Source organism: Chlamydotis macqueenii, chromosome 3 (genome assembly GCF_036417535.1).
Source record: "Chlamydotis macqueenii isolate bChlMac1 chromosome 3, bChlMac1.mat, whole genome shotgun sequence".
NCBI classification, from domain to species: Eukaryota; Metazoa; Chordata; class Aves; order Otidiformes; family Otididae; genus Chlamydotis; species Chlamydotis macqueenii.
The window spans coordinates 104,673,155-104,696,003 of NC_141558.1; the positions used below are offsets into that span (position 1 = coordinate 104,673,155).

Sequence of the window (22,849 nt, forward strand, 5' to 3'; positions counted from 1 at the left end):
ACAGCCATTTCAAAGATAAATATGAAGATCACACATGGCTCAGGTCCACACATGCCTGTATTACATCTCTGTATCAGACTCCTGTTGTGAAATTTTATTCCATACTTTTAGAAACAGGCTGTCTGCACAAGACTGCTACTGTAGCATAGCCGGAATGATGTGGTAATTCGGCTGTTATGGACCACTGCCCTGTAACAAAGAGGCCCCACAGCTTCTCCATGGTGGAGGCAGGATTTAAATCTGCAGCCCACAGAAAGAGACAGCAGCCAGGCCGCTCCTCCCAAAGGAATGGACACTGCAGGGGTCGAAGGTGCTGACCTGTCTCCCAGAAATATCCAAATCATCTCCCCCTGTTCTCGCCTGGTGTGCTCTCCAGGGCATGGCTGCAGGGATGCAGGCAGCAGCACCGAGGCTTTTCCCACCTTCCCAACCCTCTGCTGCCCCAGGCAACCACTTACTCTGGCTTTCTTTCAAGTCAGCCCTATTTCACAGCTCAGACTCTAAGACTTGTGTTACCTCACGGATTTTTTGAACACATACCTGCCTCCGGGGTCCGCTGGTAAACCGACACGCTCCATTTGCCTTCCTTTTCTCCCTCCAAGATCTGGACAGCAAACTCGTACATGGTGTCCGGCACCAGATTCTCCACCAGGGCCCGCCGGTTGGACACCTGCTTGTAATCCCACCTTGCTGATTCCCCCTTTTCCCGATAGCGAATGCTGTATTGCCTGGAATCAGAAATACATGAAAATAAATATTCACATGATGAAACCTAGCATTAGCAGAACCAGAGACGGACAGGGCTGCTTTCCCCTCAGCTAGGGCTAACTGGGGAACCTACCAAAATGCACACACCACCACACGTACCACCACCACGAGACAGCATCTTTTAAGCAAACATTTGTGCCTTCCTCTAACAGTGTCTGATTGCTTTCCCCTCAAGGGATGGACCACTTTTTCGAGTCTTTTACTCAGAACACCTCCTGCCCCAGGTGGGAAGCTGCAGGGCTTTCTGAATCAAGCCATGCGTCCTGGGGGGATTTGCACCATCATCTCACTGTTCCATGGCCATGAGCATGGCCAGACAGCTGGGAGCCCCTTGCTCCCAGAGCAGTGCCAGTGGGTCAGTTCCTACGTGTCTGCCCAGATAACCGCTTCCACAAGGAAACTGAGAACCTCTAAAATTACCACTTCTCCTGCTGTGCCCTTTGGGATGTTTCAGCACTGGGTTGCACAGCCCTTCGGTGTTCGCAGGCTGAGCAACACGATGCAGTGCATTCAGACCTTTGGTAATTTCCAGCCCGTTTCTCCATTTATTTTGGTCTCCAACTGCTGCGACATGCTAGTGCAAATCAAGCTCTCCCGCTCATGGAAGCCCCCAACCTGCACAGCCTCAGCTACAAGGGGTTCCTGGAAGGTCAGTGGATGCAGGAGGCACTGACGGGCATCTTTCCCATTGCAGTGATGCTTCCTTCACCTGCCGTACGGTCATCTCAAAGCTGTAGTCTGTTCTGACAATCCAACTCAACACCTCGCCTCTGTGGGCTGTGTCCTATCCCCCACCCCTTCTTCCCCCTTGCACACATGGGGATTTGCTGACCATGGTGATACACCAGTATTGAACAGCAAAATATCCCCTGACAACATTTCAGAGGGAATCTAAATCCCTGTAGTCCAGCACTTACACAGACCTCTAAAGATGAGAGACCAAGGTGCAGGGAGTCAAGGAGGGTACATCACCCCACATCCACCCACACTCTGAAGCATCCCCAGCAATTGTCATAGGTATGGATATGCAAATTCCTGTGCCCTAAGCTAATTTATTCTCATAACCAAGTGTAATTAAATACATGCAAAAGCAATCAGTAGTGCATTGGTGGCGGTTCACCTTCAGTATGCATTCAGAAAAGAAAACACAGGGCTAACTACCTATTTGCTGCAGTCTTCTGTTTCTCATACAGTGGGTCTGTCCAAGCAACAAGCACAGACTGAGAGGACATAACTCTAACAGTTATGTCTTGTGCCACCTCCACCTCCTCCTCCTCTGAAACAGCAAAACAAAATAGTGTATCAATACAACATTGGAGTTCTCATAAAAAACAGTAACTGTCTTCAACTGATGTTACAGTACGCACTCAGCACAGATGAATAATAAATACAGCGGTAGTGGAAAACCAAGTGTCTTGATTACTAATGGAACCCCATGGAAACAACATTTCTTCTGCTAGTTGTTTGCTTAGAATACCAGAGTACTAATATATTCCACAGTCCGTCAAGATGCTGTCAGTCCCCAAACTGTTACTTACAGCAAATGTCTTTGAACACACTGACATTCATCGTCTCTGGCAAACTCTCTGCCACAGCTGCCTGGAGAGCAGAAATTTTGCCTTCTGAAAAAATTTGAGATTTTAAAATTTGTTTCCATTTTGAAGGGCAATAAAACCATGGACTGTCAGACATTCTTCACAAAGGAGAATTCCTGCATATTTTACATTTTAAAGTGCTTCAAACAGGTTGTTTGAGTTCAGCTTTTCATTTTTATATATATATATATATATATAAGGTAAAAACAAATAATTGAAAGAAAAAACTAAAATCATTAAAGTGGGCTGTTTTGACATATCAGAATATCTTTTCCAAATAATGTATAAAACTTCAAAATTAAGTGAAACTAATTTGATTTTTTTGAGGTTTTTGATGTTGATGAGGCTCCTTTTCTATCTGTCCATCAGAGTTTTTCCAGTCTAATCTACCTACCACCCCATAGAAGATTTATTACTCTTCCTATTAGTGTCACAGCGACTACTCCTGTCTGCCAGAGGCACAGAATGTACAAGGCGTAACTTCTGAGTCCAAGTTTTACAGAAGAATAACACTGGAAAAATACTGATGTCTCAGGAAAAGAAAGGAGCCAGTAAACTAAGGACTATATTTTCATTCTCTAGGAACCTTACTCATGTATGACTGAAGTCCAGGGAAAGACTGCCCTTCTCTTCGGCCAGTGGCACGTTACCCCGAAACCTAGCACTCCCGCATAGAAGATAGACAGCAAGGAATAATATTTCACTTATTCCAATAAGGCTTTTAATGCAGAGGGTTCTCATACAATTCCAGTTTTTCCAAGCCAAACAGCTACTACACAAAAGCGCCTGAGAGGACCATCTACTACTCACAAGAGGCTTCAGGGACCTACTCACTAAGTTTTGCGATGGGAGCACATGAAGAGAGAAAGTGAGCATGAGAAGTGGATGGCATCACCTCCCCAGAAAAGGTGTGAGGTGGGATTTTAATATACCAACCAGATCAGGTTGCTCAGAGCCCCGTCCAACCTGGCCTTGAATGTTTCCAGGGATGGGGCATCCACTACCTCTCTGGGCAACCTGTTCCTAATGTCTAATCTGAATCTACCTCCTTTTATTTAAAAAAGAAAAATTATCCTTCATCCTATCACAACAGACCCTGCTGAAGAGTTTCTCCCCATCTTTCTTGTAGGCCCCCTTGAGGTACTGGAAGACCGCTATAAGGTCTTCCTGGAGCCTCCTCTTCTCCAGGCTGAACAGCCCCAACTCTCTCAGTCTGTCCTCACAGGAGAGGTGCTCCAGCCCTCTGATCCTCTTTGTGTCCCTCCTCTGGACTCGGTCTAACAGGTCCATGTCCTTCTTATGTTGAGGCCTCCAGAGCTGAACACAGTACTCCAGGTGGGGTCTCACAAGAGCGGAGTAGAGGGGCATAATCCCCTCCCTCGACCTGCTGGCCATGCTTTTTAATGCAGCCCAGGATGCAGTTGGCTTTAATCAAGTCTTCTCATGCAGTTATTGCAGTGCATAACAGTTGCCAATAGCTAAAGAGGAGGAGATTAAAAAAAAACAAACAAAAACCCCAACAACAGAAACCCAACCAAGCATGTTTCAGAGTTGTATCATTTTATTAATCCTGCTTGAATTTGAAAAGCAATCCAAGACATCCATCAAGCTCTTTAACACACACAGAAAAACCTAGCAGTTTGAGCTTCAAAAGACTTGCAGTCTAAAAATCACAAAGCTAGCTCATTGGATTCAAATGTCTCCATGAATTGACAGCAGATGTGAAAGAAACATACCTGTGACTTTTCTTTTAGTTAAAGATGACCTATAGACAGGTTGACTCCGTCCTTGCGAGTTCCTCGATGGCAGCGAAACCACATGAACTGACTCAGAGGCTGCACATGCAGGGAGAAAAGAGGCTTTTCTGTAACTTTTTTTCATTGAAAAACTCTGAGATTTTTGTATTTTTCCTTTAAGACCATTTTACAATATGCAATTACAGCAAGCATTTTCATTTATAGGAATAAGTCATTTTGATGGCTACAACACCACCTGACCTGTGATCACCCAGCAGCCACAGGGGATGACAGAAGTGTGCTAGCTCAGCTAGATGCTGTCAGGGAACTCTGACTCACCTAGTTTTCTTGCTTCCTGGTTTTGTCGCTCTTGCAGCAGCGGAGCATAGCTCATCCTTCGGTTGCTCTCCCCGAACCCACGGAGGTAACCTTGAGATCTGCTGCGTGGACCCCTGAAGCCTGCTCCATAGGGTGGCTTCCACCGAAAAGATAACTTGCCATCTGGAGACTGAGCGCGCACTCTCAGAGGTCTGTTTGGCATGTCCTTCTCTTCAAAAAACAAACAAACACACCAACCAGTTATTACGAAGTACATGATGTATAGTAGTCCATACGTCTGTTGCAAGCACATGAATTAAATTACATCAGAATAAAGGGCACAATTTCATAGTTTTTGAATTTTGCTATAAAACCCAACTGCAGTAACAAGTGTTCCAAGAGGGATGTAATATAGTCAGTCTTTTCCCAGGCTCTTCAGACAGACTGGTGCAAGACAAGGAAAGTGAAAACATATCGTAATACAAGGACTCCTGCCAGAAGCTGGAGATGTCTTGTAGCTTTCCTGTTTAATCTTTTCCTTTTTTTAAAAAATCCCTAGTTCAGGCACATCAATATATTATTTTTTGGCAAGTGCTACAGGTCAGCGTAAAATGAAGCACAGAACTGTTTCACGATTTTTAAACTTTCTTTTAGAAAATAATCTACGTTAAAAGCAGGTTCTCTTCTCCTAAACCCACCACTAATAGCTCTGCTCTCTGACAGCCTCATATTTAACAGGTCTGCACATGCTTCAACTCTTGACTTCCCAGACTCCCATTATATGATCCCTTGAGCATCCAGCACTGTAACAGGTACGTTATGCGAGTCATTTATTTTTACACTTGCTGGCAAGTTAGCAGCACTCTTTGAAGAAATGACATTGATGCAAGGATTACTTGAGCAACCAGTATGGTTGCTCTGAATGGCATCTCCAGTTTTGGCGGTGTTCTCCATTATATATGACCTGCACCACGCTACTGCACAGGCTGCAAGCAGAGCAGCCAGAAACAGCAAGAAGAAGGGTGCTGGCAGCACCAGCCGGGACTGAGGTCTCCAACACCTGCAGCAATTTTTTGCCTCTTATCTTTTACATCTCACACTCAAAGCAGGACTCTCTCAGTCTCTTCTCGCAATGCCATTCCACCAAGAGCAAGGTTGCGTGAGCCTGCCAGCACAGAGGTTACACACCGTATTCAAGGTTTCATGAGGCTCCTTGACCGCTTTTCAAGGAATATTCTCAGTCATGCACTCTACTAAAGAAAACATCTGCTCCCAGTTTCTTGTCTGTTTTGCTTTCCTGAGCAGTCACTCAACACAGATTTCCAAAGCCCATTAGTCACTGATCATGTAGGCACAGAGGCTTCATTCACAGCACCACCCTGGAGAGCTGAAAGAGGGCAAAATTCAAGTTGGAAGGGATCCCTGGAGGTTTCTTGTCAACCTCTTGACCAAAGACAAACTACCCCCAACACTGTGACGCCAGCCCTGGTTTTCCCTATCTCAGTCTTCAAAATCTCCCAGGATGGAGATGGCACAGCCTCCCTGTGGACTTGCTCCAGTGCTGCACTAGTTGCCTAGGGTGAAAGCTTTTACCATAGAATCATAGACTTGTTTAGGTTGGAAAAGACCTTTAAGATCATCAAGTCTAACTGTTAACCTAACACTGCCAACTCCACCACTACACCACATCCCTAAGCATTACGTCTACACATCTTTTAAATACCTCCAGGGATGGTGACTCCACCACGTCCCTGCGCAGCCTGTTCCAATGCTTGACAACCCTTTTGCTGAAGAAATTTTTCCTAATATCCAATCTAAACCTCCCCTGACACAACTTGAGGCTGTTTCCTCTTGTCCTACTGCTTTTTACTCAGGAGAAGAGATCAACACTCACCTCCCTACAACCCCTACTACCTTTCAGGTAGTTGTAGAGAGCCTCCTTTTCTCCAGGCTGAACAACTCTAGTTCCCTCAGATGCTCCTCATAAGACTTGTGCTCTAGATCCTTCATTGCTCTTCTTTGGGTGTGCTCCAGCACCTTAATGTCTTTCTTGTAATGAGGGGCCCAAAACATAACACAGTATTTCAGATGCAGCCTCACCAATGCCAGGTACAGGAAGAGAAACACTTCCCCACTCCTGCTGGCCACACTATTTCTGATACATTTTCCTAATGTCCAACCTGAACCCCCCAAACAGCAACTTGTGTCTGCTGCCCAGCATTACAAAATTAGATGTGGCCTGCCACCACCAAGAAGTGGCTTCCTCACAGCCCCCAGTCAAGGAGCAGTTGGCTGATGTGGGATGTCATCCTGTCCTCCTGTTTGTTTTCTGGGCCAGTCCCGCTTCCACGGTGCCTCCTTGTAGGCCATGTGCCCTAGGCAACTACCACCTCCCCAGATTTCTACATCTCTCCTGAGCAGCCCAGCCCTGCCAGAGAGGAGTAACACCTCTGCTCAACCAGCCATGCTCTCCTGAGCACGTGAGGCTTGCTCTGCTGCAGTACAAGCATACTGTTTGGGTTTCCTCTTGGTGGCCCCATATGTCATGGAGCGCCAAAAGCCCGCTGGCCGAGGGTGGCCAGGAGGGACACTGCAGCCCATCAGCTCTGCTCCTCTAGTCAAAGCCGCTGCTTCCAATTGGAACTAAAATAAAGAGTTGTAAGGGACAAAGGATACAAAAGGAACTAACCCAGCTGGAGAGCCATATGGAAAGTATTCAATCTAAAACAAATGAGGCTTTAGGCAAAGAGAAGTTTATCGACCCTAATGCTGAATGCAGGATATCAGCTGAGATTTTAATACCAGGCCTTGATTACTTTCCTCATGGTACCACTACACTTTACTGCCCATTGTTCCCATTTCACTAGTTAGCTCCAGTTTTTATATATCTTTCCTCATCACATTTTGACAGGCAGGAATCAGAAGGCATCTAAGATGGAGCTCTGAGCTCTCAGAGAATGGTTTAAATGGCTTTGCTTGTAACTGCTGATCCATCAAAACCAGTATTTTTGTGTGAAAAACTTGCATTTTCTGTGCCAGGCTTGACAAGAAAGGGATTTCTCATTAAAAACAAAGAGCAGCCCACTCTGCTGTAGACCACAGTCCAGGCCTGGGATAAGGCTGGAGGCCCTGACTTCAGCCACACAGAGGAAGAAGATGAAGCTGATCTCACGCCACCTCGTATGAGCACCTGCAGGGCTGCTGCCTCACCGAGCTCAGCTGTGGCATACGGCCAGCACTCCTGAATCAGGACACTTCCCACTTCTTAAGTCCTCCATGGGACAGCAAGTCACTGCCTCCTGCTGTCACAGCCCCTGCACCCGAGCACTGTCCTGTCCTGGTCTCCTCTTCTTGTCTTGGCTCCAGGAAATAGCCTGGATTTCCACGGGGAGGATAACCCTGGGACTGTGGAGGGTGAGCAACAAAAAAAGCTCACTGAGACCTAAGGACCAGAGTTTGGTCCTGCTGGCGAGGTTCATCAATCTTAAAAAAAAAAAAAAATCAACAAGAAAACAAAAAACGTTGTCCTAAACAAGCTACACCCATTAGAGAAAGAGTGGGAGGAGGAGGAAATAAATCCCATGCATGGTTTAAGTCATTCAGTTCCAAAAGTAGCCCCTTCCTGTGGGGACACTGACACTGAAATCCCCAGGAACAATAGTCTTGAACATCTCACAGCTAACGAAAAAATAATTAGATGATGCTGTCACCACAGGTCAAGCACTATGAGGACACATCCCATCACCTTCCTGCATCACTAGGATCCCATTCACTACATATCTAGGTGCTGGATGTGAACCTGGAGATGGCAAAATCTGAACTTGCTCAAGAGACTACGCAGTGGATTTTTTTGCCATGCTGGGCTAAAGAAAGCAAAACCTCTTGAAAAATCAAGATATCATTTCAATCCTAGACCAAGTGAGACAAGAATAGGTTCAAGAAAAAGGGGTGTGGAGAGGAGGAGTTGAAACAAGGGAGCTCAAAGTCAGTGAATGAACTACTATAATAAGGTTAATGGTGACATGGAAAAACGAACACGCATGGAAATCTGACACAGACAGGGAAGAAACGTAGTGCTGAAACTGAGAAAAGGCTAAGAGTGAAGCAGCATGGGCGGAAATAAGGGAAGGACTAGACAGAGCTGTAGCCACTGGGTGCTGGACCTTCAACAGAACCTTGCAGAAATCCTCCAGCTTCCTCTGAACAGATTAATGTGACAATAAAAATTGCCTCACTTAAGGACAAATATCCACTAAGTATACAAGTACACCAATCTCAGCAACAGTGGTGTGGAGATCTGTAAATAAAATCTCATCCTCCCAAAGGGAGAAAAGACACATCACATTATACCCAGGAGTTCACACTCCCAGTGACGCAGGAAGTGGCAGATTTACCAACAGGAGGACCAAGCACAAACAGAAGCCTCAATGTCTTGCTCATTACCTGGCGTAACACTTCCCCATGTCACAGGACGGGCACATTGCACTGCTGCTCACTCCCAGCATCAATATCACGGCTCCATCCAGGCCAGCTGAGTCCAACCCAGACAAATGGGCATCCAGAAATGGCCCAGGACACCGGACACTCTTAGTGCCCCTGAGCAGCGGGGAACATTTCCACCACACGCCTGGGCTGCAGGTTGATCCTGCCAGGCATCTCTTCCTGTCTTTTGTAATGGTCTAAACTTGGGCAGGTTGTTTGAACCCTCAGCAGAAGATGGTCCTAACAGGTCCCAAGACAAGATTTTGGATCAGCATGAAAGTTGCACAGCTGACAGCTACCACAGTGCCTGTGGTTTCTCCTGTGAAAGACAGTAGATATGACCTTTATGAGAGCATACAGGACTGCGGCTGCCTGTTCCACATTTTACACTTACTCTGGCACACCAGGAACTCAATCAGATTTCAGCAAACTCTGGATCAAAATCACTAGCAATGAAAAAGCTAAGTCTTCAGATGCATTCACTCCCATTTCCTTTTTTTTTCTAACAAATTTTGAGAATGGCTACCAAGTACTTGATTGAGCTGAGGGTTGATTCTTCCCCATCTCCCCACTATTTGGCCCTGTAAATATCACTAGGGTTTCTTTCACTTTTGGTTCCAAAACTGATTTAACAGTTTTCTGGACCTCTGCTCTGGTCAAACTAAATCAACTGGTAAACATCTTCAAATCTCATCTAAAGAGCAACCTGCAATTAAAATAAAATCAAATCCTTTTATATGTTCTGGAAAATGAGAAAGAGTCACTCCCTTGTGTAGAACTTCAGTGTAGAACTCCAACATTACCTATAGCTCTACTCCTTCAGTGTAGAACTCCAACATTACCTATAGCTGCAGGAATTTGTGTATAGTATCTTGGCCCCAAAAATGCAGGGCTGATTAATGCCTTGGTATTGACTTTTCGCAGTTGGAACGTCCACTAGGATTGCCAAAGTTTCTGTGCATGTCAGGACTGTGGGAGAACATTTTACAAATGATGTAAGCCCAGAGCATGAGGTCTAAGCTGAGGGTAAAACATCCTCTGAACAACCACACAAGGAGGAAGCCTGCACTTGCCAAATCACACAGATTCTTCAGAGGGCCTCATCAATTATCTAGCAAAGGAAAACACAAAATAGTTCCAGAAGGAAAGGGAAGTACTGACCCCTAGTAATCAATCTGTGACTATGGGGAAAAATATCCCAACCAACTCAAACCTATTAAGATATAAGTGCAAAAAAGTAGTTGAAATATGATGTCACAAAAAAATTAGGCACTTCAATTTACCACCACAAGTCTAGGTACAAAATGTTTGCTTTTGCCTTCCCTAGTCAGCTAAAACTTTTCTACATTTTCCTTCTATGTGTCATTACTTCAGGACTGGAAAACTGGACCTATAAAATGTGATCTGCTGCAGCGAGGACACATATTTGGCACAGTCAGTAAACAACACTCATATAGCCGATAAACATCTACCAACCTCTCTTTTCACTTCAGGCAGAAGTTTGGGAAGCTAAGCACAATGACCCACCTATGGGCAATGTGACAGCTTGAAGAGAGAAGTTGTAGCTGCTTAGAGATAACAAACTCATCAGAAAGTGATCAAATGTCTTCATTAGGAAAGGCAAAAAATGCCACCTGGCACATGAAATCCTATCACGGGCACCTTGACCAAAAATCATCATAGTCTACATTGCAATAGCAAACTGGTGGGATTTTTTTCTTATTTTGTTTGGGGGGGTGGGCAGGGGGTGGGCAGGGGGTGTTGTGTTATTTATTATTACTTTTATGATTAAAATTAAGTTCTAAGTATCAAATGAGGCTGGTTGACTTTGTACCCTGGATTTGAGACTACTGCTACTTCACCAAACAAAACAGTATGGAAGATGAAATAAAATGTGTCAAACTGCTCAGTTTCTTCACCTTCCTCAAAGAGTAGATCCCTGTCTGCAGAAGTCCTTAACAGCTCCCTAAGCACAACCAATCATCCTCTGAGGTAATGACCTTGCACCACTGCCAATCTGCAAGAACAATCCCGGTTCAGAGCTGAGCAACTCAGTTTATGAATGCCCTGCAGTCTCCCACCACCAGGCCTAGAAATGTACCTCTGCCAGCTGCGGTTCCTAGATCTCTGAGCTATTTATTTGGCATATAACACTACTGTATACCGTGCACTCTCATGTCTAATTCCTACCACCATCAAGATATCAGCTGTACTTGTAGCAAAAACTGATAGTGAACAAGTGAACAGAAAGAAAGAGGCACTACATTTTGATTCTTCAGCTGGCAACTCTAAAATTAATTCAATTTAGAATCATAGGATCATAGAATAGTTTGGGTTGGAAGGGACCTTTAAAGGTCATCTAGTCCAACCCCCCTGCAATGAGCAGGGACATCTCCAACCAGATCAGGTTACTCAGAGCCCCATCCAGCCTGGCCTTGAATGTTTCCAGGGATGGGGCATCCACCACCTCTCTGGGCAACCTGTGCCAGTGCTCCACTATCCTCATTGTAAAAACTTTTTTCCTTATGTCAAGTCTGAATCTGCTTCCTTCTATTTTAAAATCATTACCCCTTGTCCTATTACAACAGGCCCTGCTGAAGAGTTTCTCCCCAGGTAAAACCCTTTGTATAACATCCACACTCCTAAAACCTATTGTGTCGCCTCTCTGACATGCAACTGCTTGAGTGGTGATCCTCAAGTTCATAGCACACATGGCAAACACATCCTAGGGCACCTCTGCAATTGCTCTTGTTTGGCAACTTGTGAAACCAAGACAGACATCTGCCCAGGGGTTCAGAAAGACTGAGGGACGTCAGCCCCGCAAGAGGCACCAAGGAAGCCAGAGGGGGAAAGCCCTGTGCTCAGGTGGCAGTGTACATGCACCAAGGGCTGTATCATGGCCAGCCCTTCACCAGGAAAAAAAGAGTTTGTTCTTTTCAAAAATACTTTGCATCATGATCACCCATCCCTTCTTCATGCCCACAATGGGTGTTGTTTTCCACATGGTGCTCTACCATCTACCAGCAGGTAAATCACTTTGTGCATTGATTTAAGGTTGTGAAAATTCCAATACAGCATTTTATTGTTTCACCTGATTTGAAATAGATTATGAAACAGAGTGTATTTGAAAAAGGAGAAAGTAGAGCTTTACTAGCAGAGCCAGGTGTCTAAAGTTCTGTAGTCCTTTGTGCAACTCAAGGCTTTCAATTCAGTTGTTATTCATGATCAGGAAAAGAAAAATGGCATTTTACCATCACTGAGAGGTACAAAGGAAAGACAATATCCCCCCTTTTTCATGCAATAATCCTAACAGGAGCAGCTGCTTTTCTCCTTGCCTTCATATATTCTCACTGTTACCTATCTTCATACAGCTATCCCAAAGCCACATCAGCAGGAAAGGAAAGAAGAAAGAGGACAGACAAAATATCACAGGAAGATACTTGTTTCCACCCAAAAATTAATCCACTGTGTCACTTTGGCAAAGTATTACTGGATTTGGGTTTTTTTTAAGTTGATGGTTTGATCCAAGCTCTGTTGAGAAAATGGGAGCGATTCCACCAGCTTCAATGAGGGCTGGACTGGGGCCATCCTGAGAAGAGTTCACTCCTCAAAGATATTTCCTGCAGTCAGTGAGCCAGCTCAAACAGTGCTGATGTGGCCCGCTGAACCGAGATGGGCTGACTGCTCTAAGTCCAGAAGGCTCTGGGCTCAATGATTTACTTCAGACCAGCCATGGCATTGAGCATACCACTAGGTCTAATGGGGCTCTTTGGAACATTGCAGCAGTTAACACATGTAAAAGCACAAGTATGTTATCAGAGAAAGTAGGACTGAAATGGGAGAACAAATCCAGCCTCAGACTCACTAGGTTGGTAGGTCTCCTAGCATTTCAAAACACACTGTCAAACTTGTCCCTCTGTAGGCTCACCAACTTTTCTAATGCCACTAATTTATACACTCAGCATCAGATCACCTCCTGGAAATAAGACAATCAGTTAAAGCAGTGGAGACAAGTGACACATAAATCCTTCGTTTCTCACAAAAAAAAAAAAAAAAAAAATGCTCAGCACATTTCCACACACTCCTGCTTGGCGCAGAAAGCAGAGACTGGAACGCTTTAGTTCCTGCAAAGCACAATGGAAAATGTGCCATAATTCACCGGGCTCTGGCCAGGAGTTTTAGGCAGAGGACCAGTATCCAACGGTAATGTCTGACTTAAGCAAAGCGATTCATTATACATCTGTGGAGAAGTTACCTGGCATCCGGAGGACATTCTTTAAATTGACAGCATCAATAGAAGTTTCCAGTGCTCCCTTTGAAGAGCCCTCTGAATGCTAAGTATAGTAGGACTAGGGCATTTTCCAAACTCAACAACGTATTTCTACACGTTTCACGCATGTATTTTGACTTAAGAACAACCGACAGGGAGTTATTGCAGGCTTCACGTTCTCCTGCTGACATGCAGGAGTTTCCTTCTGTGTCAGTGCCCTCTGAAGGAAGCTCATCAGGCCTGGGCTACCTGCCTCTCTCACACCCTCTGCCTTTGGACGCGTCTCATCTGGGCTTCTCCAGTGACCAAGCCATTGTGGTGGTAAAAATCCCCAGCAACCCTGAAGGGGCTATGATAGCACACCACAGCGGTGGCCCTGGTCTGCAAGTGTCCAGTTGGGTTGTCGTCCAACACGTGCCTCCACATGGATATATAACTCGCTGATATAATTTAGAACAGACAACACACATTTGAAAAACAAAAAAAAGACACCACAAAGAAGTAAACATTAAATGGATAATGTCATGCAAAGCAACAGTATTCAAGAAAAGGATCTAGTGGTTGTAGTTGTTCACAGATTAACCAAAATAACAATGTAGTGTCATCCAAAAAAAAAATCAATGCAATTCTGGCTGGACCAGCTGGAGATTATTCTCACTGCTGTAAGAACTGTGTCCCATAGCCAGTCACCATGTTTTAAGAAATATACAGGCCCACTGAGGAAAGCAAAGAGGAGAGTTAAAACACGGTAAGAGATCTAGAAAACATGACTTCAGAGCTAGAAGAAAGGATGGATGCCAGAGTTACCACAAGGAGTACTGGCAAAATCTCTGCAAAGGGCACTTCCTGTTGAATCCAAGTAGAGTTATCAGCAGTCTTCTGCTCTCTACAACACACCCTATTCCTTAGATCTTCTAGGAATAAATCTGCAATGTATTCAAGAAGTTACAAAAACACCTTTCCTTTTCAACTGTTTGTGTTTCAATTCCATATTCTCTACTGCCAAGAAGTTCCACAGATACCCTATGTGTTGTATAAAACCCTAAGCCTTCTCACGGGTTCCAGAAACACAGTTTTCCACTTAAAGAGTGGGTCCTCTCCTTTGTGTTGTACAGAGGCAGTTAAATACAATTATCTACTCATGTCCCTTACAATATCTGCTATTGCTGACTCTAAGCCTCTTAATTTCTTTCCTTGGCAAGTTTTTGGGAGATTTGCCCTTTTTCCTCTGCAAATTCTCTGCTTAAAGATTATAGCTTTCCAAGCTTACTGAAGATGTTCTGTATCTCCAGTTGAACACATTTATCTCATGATAAACTTCTAGCGCCTCTCTGAGCTAGCAGAACCAAGTTGGATCCTAAGCGAGAAGGTTTTTCATAGTAGGTATGCTTTTTCATACTAGGCCCCACAGGGACCTGCAACTGACTTATACATGGTGACAGAGAAACCACTCCTTTCCACTGATTGATTGGGTTTTAATTGTCTCTCTGTTCTCCCTGAAGCCTATGCCCTTGGTATCTTGCTCCCAATCATGATGTTGCTCACCTAATTCTGCTAGTATATTTAGACAGCCAAAAACTTTCATTTGCAAGAAGAAACCAGTCAGCAGGTTGGTACAGGCACTACAGAGAACACCAGCATCAAAACAACGAAGTGTACAGTCACTGCAATCACACGTGAGGCAGAGAGGACAGGTGTCTGGTTTGCAGAATCCTTGGCAGGACACCCTCCTCTTGTCAGTCGCCGTTGGGTCAGAGCTGCTCTCTAAACCTGCTGTCTTGTTGGTCTGACTGGTTGGCTTGAATTGTCATCGCAGGAGATGGGCAAGCTTCATTTGTATCAGTACGATCATCCAGAGCATACCCCGTGGGAAGGGCTCATCAGCCAAGACTGCCAGACAAGAACAGCAATGTACCAAGCGCAGAAACATAGGGATGGATTAAAGGCCACTTCCAGTTACCTGCAGAATGACAACTACCAAAGATATTCATAACGTCTCACAAACAGCCAGTGTGACAAGGGAATAAAAACATGAAGTCAGCAGGGGAGAACTTAGTAAGTTGTGCTTTGCTGCATGCATAAACCAAGCAACAAAAAATTCATGGAAACAGTTCCTCCAACTGGGCCCAGAGCAGTAACAGCAGAAGCCATCCATTCTAGGTCCTACAGCTCCAATATTCACCACTGTTATAATTTAAAAAAAAAAAAGGAAAGATTGTTTTTTCCATCTTTCCCTTTCCACACTCTTCTCAAGAGATGCTATGCCTTAAGAAAAGCCCCTTAGTTTTATTTTACACAATTGTGTCACTACAGCATGTATTTTTCATTTATGATTGTCATTTGGAGACTGATGTTTGCCTCATGAGCACTTAAAAACATCCCTCACCACATGCATTTGAGTTCTTTCATTCAAGACTTCATCCAAAGCTCTTCAGTGCACTACCAGTTGAAACTTTGGTAGCACCCTCTGTCTCCAGCTTACTTTGAAACCTACTCCCATTCTGGAGCGAGAGGAGCACATCATTGCTCCATCGAGACGACAAAAAACCCACCCTGACAGTCCAGAAGAATTGAGCATGAGGGTTGCGAGCCCTCCTGGCCGTTTGGCTCTGGCCCTCGGGGCTCCCTGCTGCCACTCACACAAAGCGCACGGCCCGGGCGCCAAAACACATGGTTTACATCAAGCCACTGTTTCAGTTCCTGGAGAACTACAGCCCACTGTTCGACCCAGCAGCCACTTCTGGGAGAATAAAATGTGAAACTTGTTCCAGCACCAGGCCTCCTGAAAACTTCCAAGCATAAGGCAGTAAGATGGGGATGGATGAATATAGCATAGACTGTAAAATCAGGTATGGTATCTAGAGCTGTAACCCTTTACAATAAAATCTTCAATTGCTAAGAGAAAATGGAGTGACATTTAGTAAGAATGTCATAAAAAATTTAATTATTCTCCACGCTGTAATAAACAAAAAAAATGGAAAAAGTCAAACATTTGGCAGACCCATTTCAGAAGTGTTTTTAAAACTGCTTACTTTAAAATCAGCATTGGAAAGTGGCTTTTAAACCTGCCACTCGAACAATCCCTTTATCTAGATAGATCTCCTCCACCTGGCTGTCTAACTCACGTTGGTATTTTTCTATGTTTTTCTTGCTAGAACTCCTCTTTCTAACTTTGCTTCAGGATTCTCTTCAACACATCTTTCAAGGCCCTAGTATTATTAGCTTGCTTACATTTGAAGTATTTGAAGTTCTTCATCTGGCAAAAACCATGTCATTTCTGGTGTACTGTTCTCTTTGACATGGCTCAACCGTATCAGCCAGAGGTACTGCCAGGATGACTGACAATGTAAAGATTTGGCTTCCCATGCAGGACAGAGCCACAGCTCTGACTCCAGCCGTTTCTGGAGTGTCCGGCGAATGGTCACAGGATGAGAGCACAGCTGGATGAGGTGGCACCATCAGCAGAATTAGGCTTACAGCCTTTAAGCTTTTGATAACAAATATATGTCAAATCTATAGTACTTGAGTGAGACTCAAATGTATATGCAAGTATCCTTTCAATCTTTGTTTGCTGACTTTAAGTCTAACCTTTTCTGGTCTTAAAAATGGAATGGGTAAGGAGGGACTGGACCTCTGTGGTACTCCAGGTTTGACACAAAGGTCCCTGGCTTCAGTGGGAACTTCTTCTTTATCATGTCAGTCACTGGAAATTTGGTTTGCAAGAAGCAGGACTCACTGATTTAACAGAAAAACAAGTTTACAGTAAAGCTAACTTATTTATTTTACACCGTCCACACAACAAAGAGGAATAGCATGAGCTGTCAACTGGCCTGATAAAGCCATTGATCCCAACCAACTCCTCCATGTACATCCCTTCAGTCCCTCGTCCTCAGGAAGGAGGGAATATTAGTGCTTCTCCCCTGAGATGCATCTGAGGTTTCCCAGTGCTGACACTGCATCTTTCCGCAGGACTCCTGGCTGTATCAGCTGGCAGCTCCTGTGACACTCAGACACTTCCTAGTGGGCAAGAAACTTACATTCCTTGGCTTCGGTGGATATTCAATTGCAGAAATAGCACAAATATCAACTTACAACATCTTAAGCCCTATTTCGGAGATAGATCAGAGCCTAAGGGCACTTTAAGTGATGAAGTCTGAATTTAATCTGACTGCAATCAAAAACACCACAGGATAAAGTTAAGCTTTATTGAGCTTGTTTTCCTCAAGATAACCTTTGTATAGGTTGCTCTCTAGTCAGAAGTTCAGTGATAGGAAGGAAACCTGCCAGAGAAAATCAGAACATGAACCTACACCAAGCAACTCACGCCGTGGTAAGACATTGTCTGGAACAAAATGCACCCCTTCAAAGCCTGTGTCTTTCCCTGCTGTGTTCACAACTGTAGTTTCCACATTATTTTCACCTCCAATTTGTTCTTGTTTTCTTAGCTGCATTCTTTATTTACTCAAAAGTGAGGTAACTTCTGTGTTTCTGACAGTCTAAAATGAAGCATATAAGTACCTCAAAACTCTGTCAGGAAAGTAAGCACCAAACACAACATTGCCACAAAGCTAACAGACCTACAATTTTGGTGAGTCTCCTCTTTAAAATCAGGGTCACCTGACTCATACTGCTTTTTTAATGCATCTTTTGCTGTCAAATCAGGCATTGAAAATACACTTCCCACTAAGGAGAAGAGGTAGACACCACAGAAGAGAAATCCGCCAAGCAGTGATGAATACCTGGAAGCCACGTCTCTCCTGAGACGCCTCTGTCTTCCCCCCTCATGCAAGGACCATCCTTACGCGCTACTCACAGACGCCTCTACAAAGCCTAGGATCTTTAACTGCACTGGCCCTGCGTGCATGGCTTACTTGATGTTAAAGCATCATGTCGGTATCACAAGAGGTAACGCTTTCCTGAGTGGAGAGAAAGTGGCTTTAAGCCCACTTTGCATTTCTCTCTCTGAATGCAGGAAAAGGTAGGAGAAGAAGCGACCTGAGAGGCTCTGAGGGCAGTTGGATCCCCCTGAGCGACTTCTTGGGGCAGACCCAAAGGCACACACACATCAGCACATTTGCCTGCCTGGGCAGGATCCATCCATCACTGGTGCCCAGGGCAAACCTGCGGGTTTCAACGGGCCCTTCCACTGCAGGCTGCTGGAAAGCAGGGCTCCCCTTTGCCCTCCACTGCCCCAGTCCTCTGCTTGTCCCCCAAACAGTTAAAAGGTTGTCAGGGCATGGGGCTACTGGGAGCCCCTTGGAGCCCAGGCAGGACTTTGGCTGCACAACCTGTGATGAGCAGCAACACCCTAATTCTCCTTCAACAACCCAGCAGTTTTGTCCACAACAACAGGAAAAGAAGGCATGAGGACAACGCAAAGCTTGCACCAGGATGGATTTTATCCCTCTTGTAAAACAGACTGACCCTCATGCTGAGAGCTGCTGCTTCGGAGCCATAATCTCTCCATGTGTTTCTATGGGAAAGAACTGACCCCTGGTACAAATGCACATGGTGAAATCCACCACAGCAGCAGGAAGAAATTACATCATCTGCTAGCCCTGCTCTGTTTATCTGAAATTTCTGATGGTTTAATCTTGAAAACATGAAATAAAACAAATAATTTGCTCAGACTGACTTAATCTCAGTGACTTTCTCACATTCTGTGAAATGGCCACCATGGAAAAGCTTTCTTTAGAGATTTCCACACAAGGGAACATATGCAGCACTTTCTTTAAGTTGAAGATGAAAATGGCACTTCTCCATCCACAGCTGATACACACACAGGTCCAGCTAGATGGGAAAGGTGACCCAGGTCTGTACAGGACCACAAGCCCATGGATGCTCTTCTCTCTACCATTGACACCAGCACGGAGCTTGCATGATGCCACTCTGCTGAGTCGAGAAACAGGACCTGGGTCTGGGAGTCACTGCATTGCGGCCTACCCACATTTATCCTCACCCTCGTATGGAGGGCTTGCAGGTGAGCCAGCCTGTTCCCCTCTAGGCGGGCCTCAAACGATGTCCATGGGCGAGGTAGCAAAAAAGAGAGAGCATTGTTTCTAGGCTGTCATGCATCCCCTCCACCTCCGCTCCCACTCCCCGCGTCCCAGCGGCCTAAGCTAGCTTTGAAGTGGGCTGGCAGAGGACAGAAGTTGGAGTTAAGACCACACGCTCCTGTGAGCCAACCTCTGTCCCCCTCCCTGCAAGCACAGCCATAGATCTCCGGGGAGGAAAACTCACCTACTAAAATTGCACTGCTCATTAGGAGGCTAACTAAACCGTGGCAGCATCTTTATGCTACACACCTGGATTACTTCTTATGAACCTAAATCTTCACTCCATTGCTCTGCTTTCATCTGAGTGAAATCTCGTTAAAATCAATGGCACGTTACAGAGGCAGTCAAGTGAAGAATGAGGCCCTGCGTCTTTCAAAGGCTGAGGAAAACATTGTGCGTAATTATCCTGATGGGAGATATGGACTACGCTTATGGAAAGTCACAGCAGGCAGCACAGTTCTGTATCTGCAGCGGCTTTCACTCCAACGTCATCAAGCAGTGGTTACCCACATCCATAAAGCACAAAGCTTTATATGCTTAGTTCATATTATTCACTTTATATGCTTAGGTTTCATTTAATGAAATACTCCTATTCAAACACCCAATTTCCTTCCAAACCTCACTCACCTCTTGGCTGCTGGGATGTTTTATGGCAGATCCTCAAAGCAGGAGAGAAATGCTAACCTTCTCTGTATGGGTCTGGGGTGGTGGGTTGTGGAGGGGAACTGGCAATTATCAGTCACTCTCACCTTTCCTTCCCCACTCTACAGAGCCTCTGAAAAACATCTTAGGCACTATAACATCCACCAAATGGATCACATCAGCCATTTGTAGAAATAACAAGTGCTAACCAAGCCATAACTAGCCAAAAACTCGTGGCTTCAACTGTTGTTTAGATACCCGGGATTTTGAAAAGGAAAAAAAAAAACCCTGATGTTCATACACACACCAAAAAAAAAAAAAAAAAAAGAGTCAGCAAGACATTTCTGAAGCAAAGATTAGCTTTGGATCCAAAGTGTTGGGAAGTTGGATGGTGTAGCTCTGCATTTCACGGACTTCATCAAATCATCTTCCCTAAGGCCTCTGGATTACTTGCATGTGGGGGGTTGGTTTACACCTCTCTCTAAAACTACCTCAATATATCTAAACCTGCTCCCTTACCCTGTAAAGTAGCACAGATTTTTTAGTCTAGTGGAGATTCACGTGTTTACATCAAGTCTTTCCATTCTATCTCTAGCTGAAGTGCACGTTGAACTTTCCACTAGAAACTGCCAAAAATGCCTCAGACTCACAAAGTCAGGGAGCAGGAATTCAAGCTTCATCATGCATTGGAGGAAAACAAAACCTAAAACTCTCAATTTTTATTTCACATTGCAAAACTTTTATAAACCAGAAAAGTTTGAGAGTTTCTCAAGGTACAGGTATGCGAAGAACAAAACACTGGCTCAATGTCAGCCTCTGCTCTTTCATTAGCAGCTCTCAGAGATTAAGTTTCTTAACAGGGATTGGGAAAAGCACATCCTAAAATAACACAGTCTTTGCTTTTTCCTCGTCATAAAAAAAAATTAAATGAAGAGCACTAAAATATTATTTATCTACCTGTAATAGATACCTGTTCACAATTCATGTCTTGGAATAACATCATCCCTGATTCTTCTAAATAACTTTATTCCACACTATTTATTGTAAAAGATTTTTCAAAAAGTACATACGTAGCTTTGTACCATGGGAAGGGAAGCTGGCAGCACACACTTCAGGCCTCCCAAAGTGCAACACTTTTAGATACTGGAAAAAATCCATGCCGAGAAAACGGCCAAAAGAGTATTATCACTCTTCTTTGAAGCTCTGCACTCAGCTGGGCTCAGATAAGAAATGGATAGGCACAGATCTTCATTACTGATAAACGACCTGCTTATTTAATTTCATTTTCGGAAAGCAAACCCTGGCAGTCATAGTCAGAGCAATGTCTTCGTGCAAAGCCCTGGGCTGTATTACACATCATTACTTTATATCTGGTCCTATCATAGATAAGCAACAGCCACTTGCAATCAACACATCAGTTTACACTTCAAGGTCTGTTAGCTACTAGCTGGGATGGTCAGCAAAGATTTTACCCAATTAACACCCTTGAAAAGCAGCTGAACATATTAAAAAGATGCAGTCACAGCTCTGCAGGTTTGTAAAAGACTATTTGTGCCCTCTTCCTTGGTTTATCCCAGGGATATCTAGAACTGTGAATACAAATATCTACAAAGCAACTGATGGTTTGGCCTCCAACGTTGAGGTGCCAAACTTATGGCCTCTCCCCATGCAGCACAGAGCACTCCTGACCAGTGTGATAATCAGCAAGAGGGACATCTAGGGAAATAAAACAACCCTTCAAGTCAACAAAGCCTCTGCAAAAATCAGGAGAGTAAGTCTCAGGAAAGACCATGGTAGACTTCCTGAGTCTTTAACATGCCAGAGCTAGCAGCCTGCCGGAGCCATACCTTACCAATGGGCATGGACTCCTGCTTCGTGTTATTCGTGTATCCTTGTCTGAACAGCCAAAGTGGGAGACTTGGAAGGAGGGGTGGAGTGAAAGGACGCACTGATACAGTACGCTCTCTGACTGCTGCTAGGTGATCCTCCGGAGCTGAGCTGGCACTGGTGCAGTTCGGAGGCAACAACGCTTTCAAATACCAAAACACTCATCTGGCATTGTCCACTTTGCTTGTGAGCTCTGAACATCCAGTCACCAACACTGGCCAGTCCCGACAATGAGGTCCTCCTGAAAACCAATCCTTATTTCTACATCAGTAATATCTTCTACCGTCACAGGGCTTCAACTAGGCCTGCGTGGTACGCAGGGAGATGTTACTCAACAGAGTTATAAGCAGCCTGGATATGCATGTTCTGCATGGCCAACGCTGGGAAACAGCCCTACAGTGACGGCAGAGACAATGTCCTAGCTTGGATCCCTCAAACCAAGGCTGGCTGCTACTAGCAAGACAAAGAAATTCGTACCGCTTTACAAGTAGCTTAAGTGATTTGCTACCGTCTTCTGGGTTGGCCATCTCCTACCGCTCAGTAGCACAAACATTTCATTAAAGCAGCAAAGCTCCCTGAAACACAGTGATTCCCCTCCACACAAAGGGGCCCCAAATTACTCAAAAGCTCCTGCAGGCATTTCAAAGCTTCACTATTTGCCTTCTCAGTTTTTACACGGACTGCTTGCAGCCATAATAAAAGTTTTAAAAAAAATTATACAGCACAAGCAGCTTAAAATATATGTTTGCAAGGGGCTCCTCTTGCTGCAAAAGCCAAACGGCTCCTTTCTCATTGCCAAAAGTCTTGAAAACCCTGTGGCTAATTTTATGGAGGCTCTTATGTTTGGATTCATACAGGCTCTTTCTGCCACCCTTACTGCAATTATTGGCAGCTTGTAAGGCTCTGGTCTTAAGAAAAAACTTGCTTGTCCCCAAGAAAAGCAGCAGGTAGAATGGCGGCAACAGGCTAAAAAGAATCTCTGCTCTCTTTTTAGGCACACCTTCTTCTTTCAGAAACATCCATACTAACTTATCAGCTACTCTGATGCTTGCCCCCACCCTGGGGCCCATCAGTTATCTGAGCTCTTGCTTCAGC

General features: G+C 44.6%; 1 protein-coding gene across 1 annotated transcript in view; it reads right to left on the bottom strand.

Annotated features, from left to right (window-relative positions):
- The window catches only part of FNDC1 (fibronectin type III domain containing 1), a 73,052-nt gene that overhangs the window by 41,022 nt on the left and 9,181 nt on the right, over positions 1–22,849 (bottom strand). The window contains exons 2-5 of the mRNA XM_086745517.1: positions 4,439–4,648; positions 4,100–4,198; positions 1,930–2,044; positions 541–728 (exon numbers count right to left, since the gene is read on the bottom strand). Coding sequence (XP_086601643.1) covers positions 541–728; positions 1,930–2,044; positions 4,100–4,198; positions 4,439–4,640 — 604 coding nt within the window. The 5' untranslated portion in view covers positions 4,641–4,648. The remainder of the gene's footprint in view (positions 1–540; positions 729–1,929; positions 2,045–4,099; positions 4,199–4,438; positions 4,649–22,849) is intronic.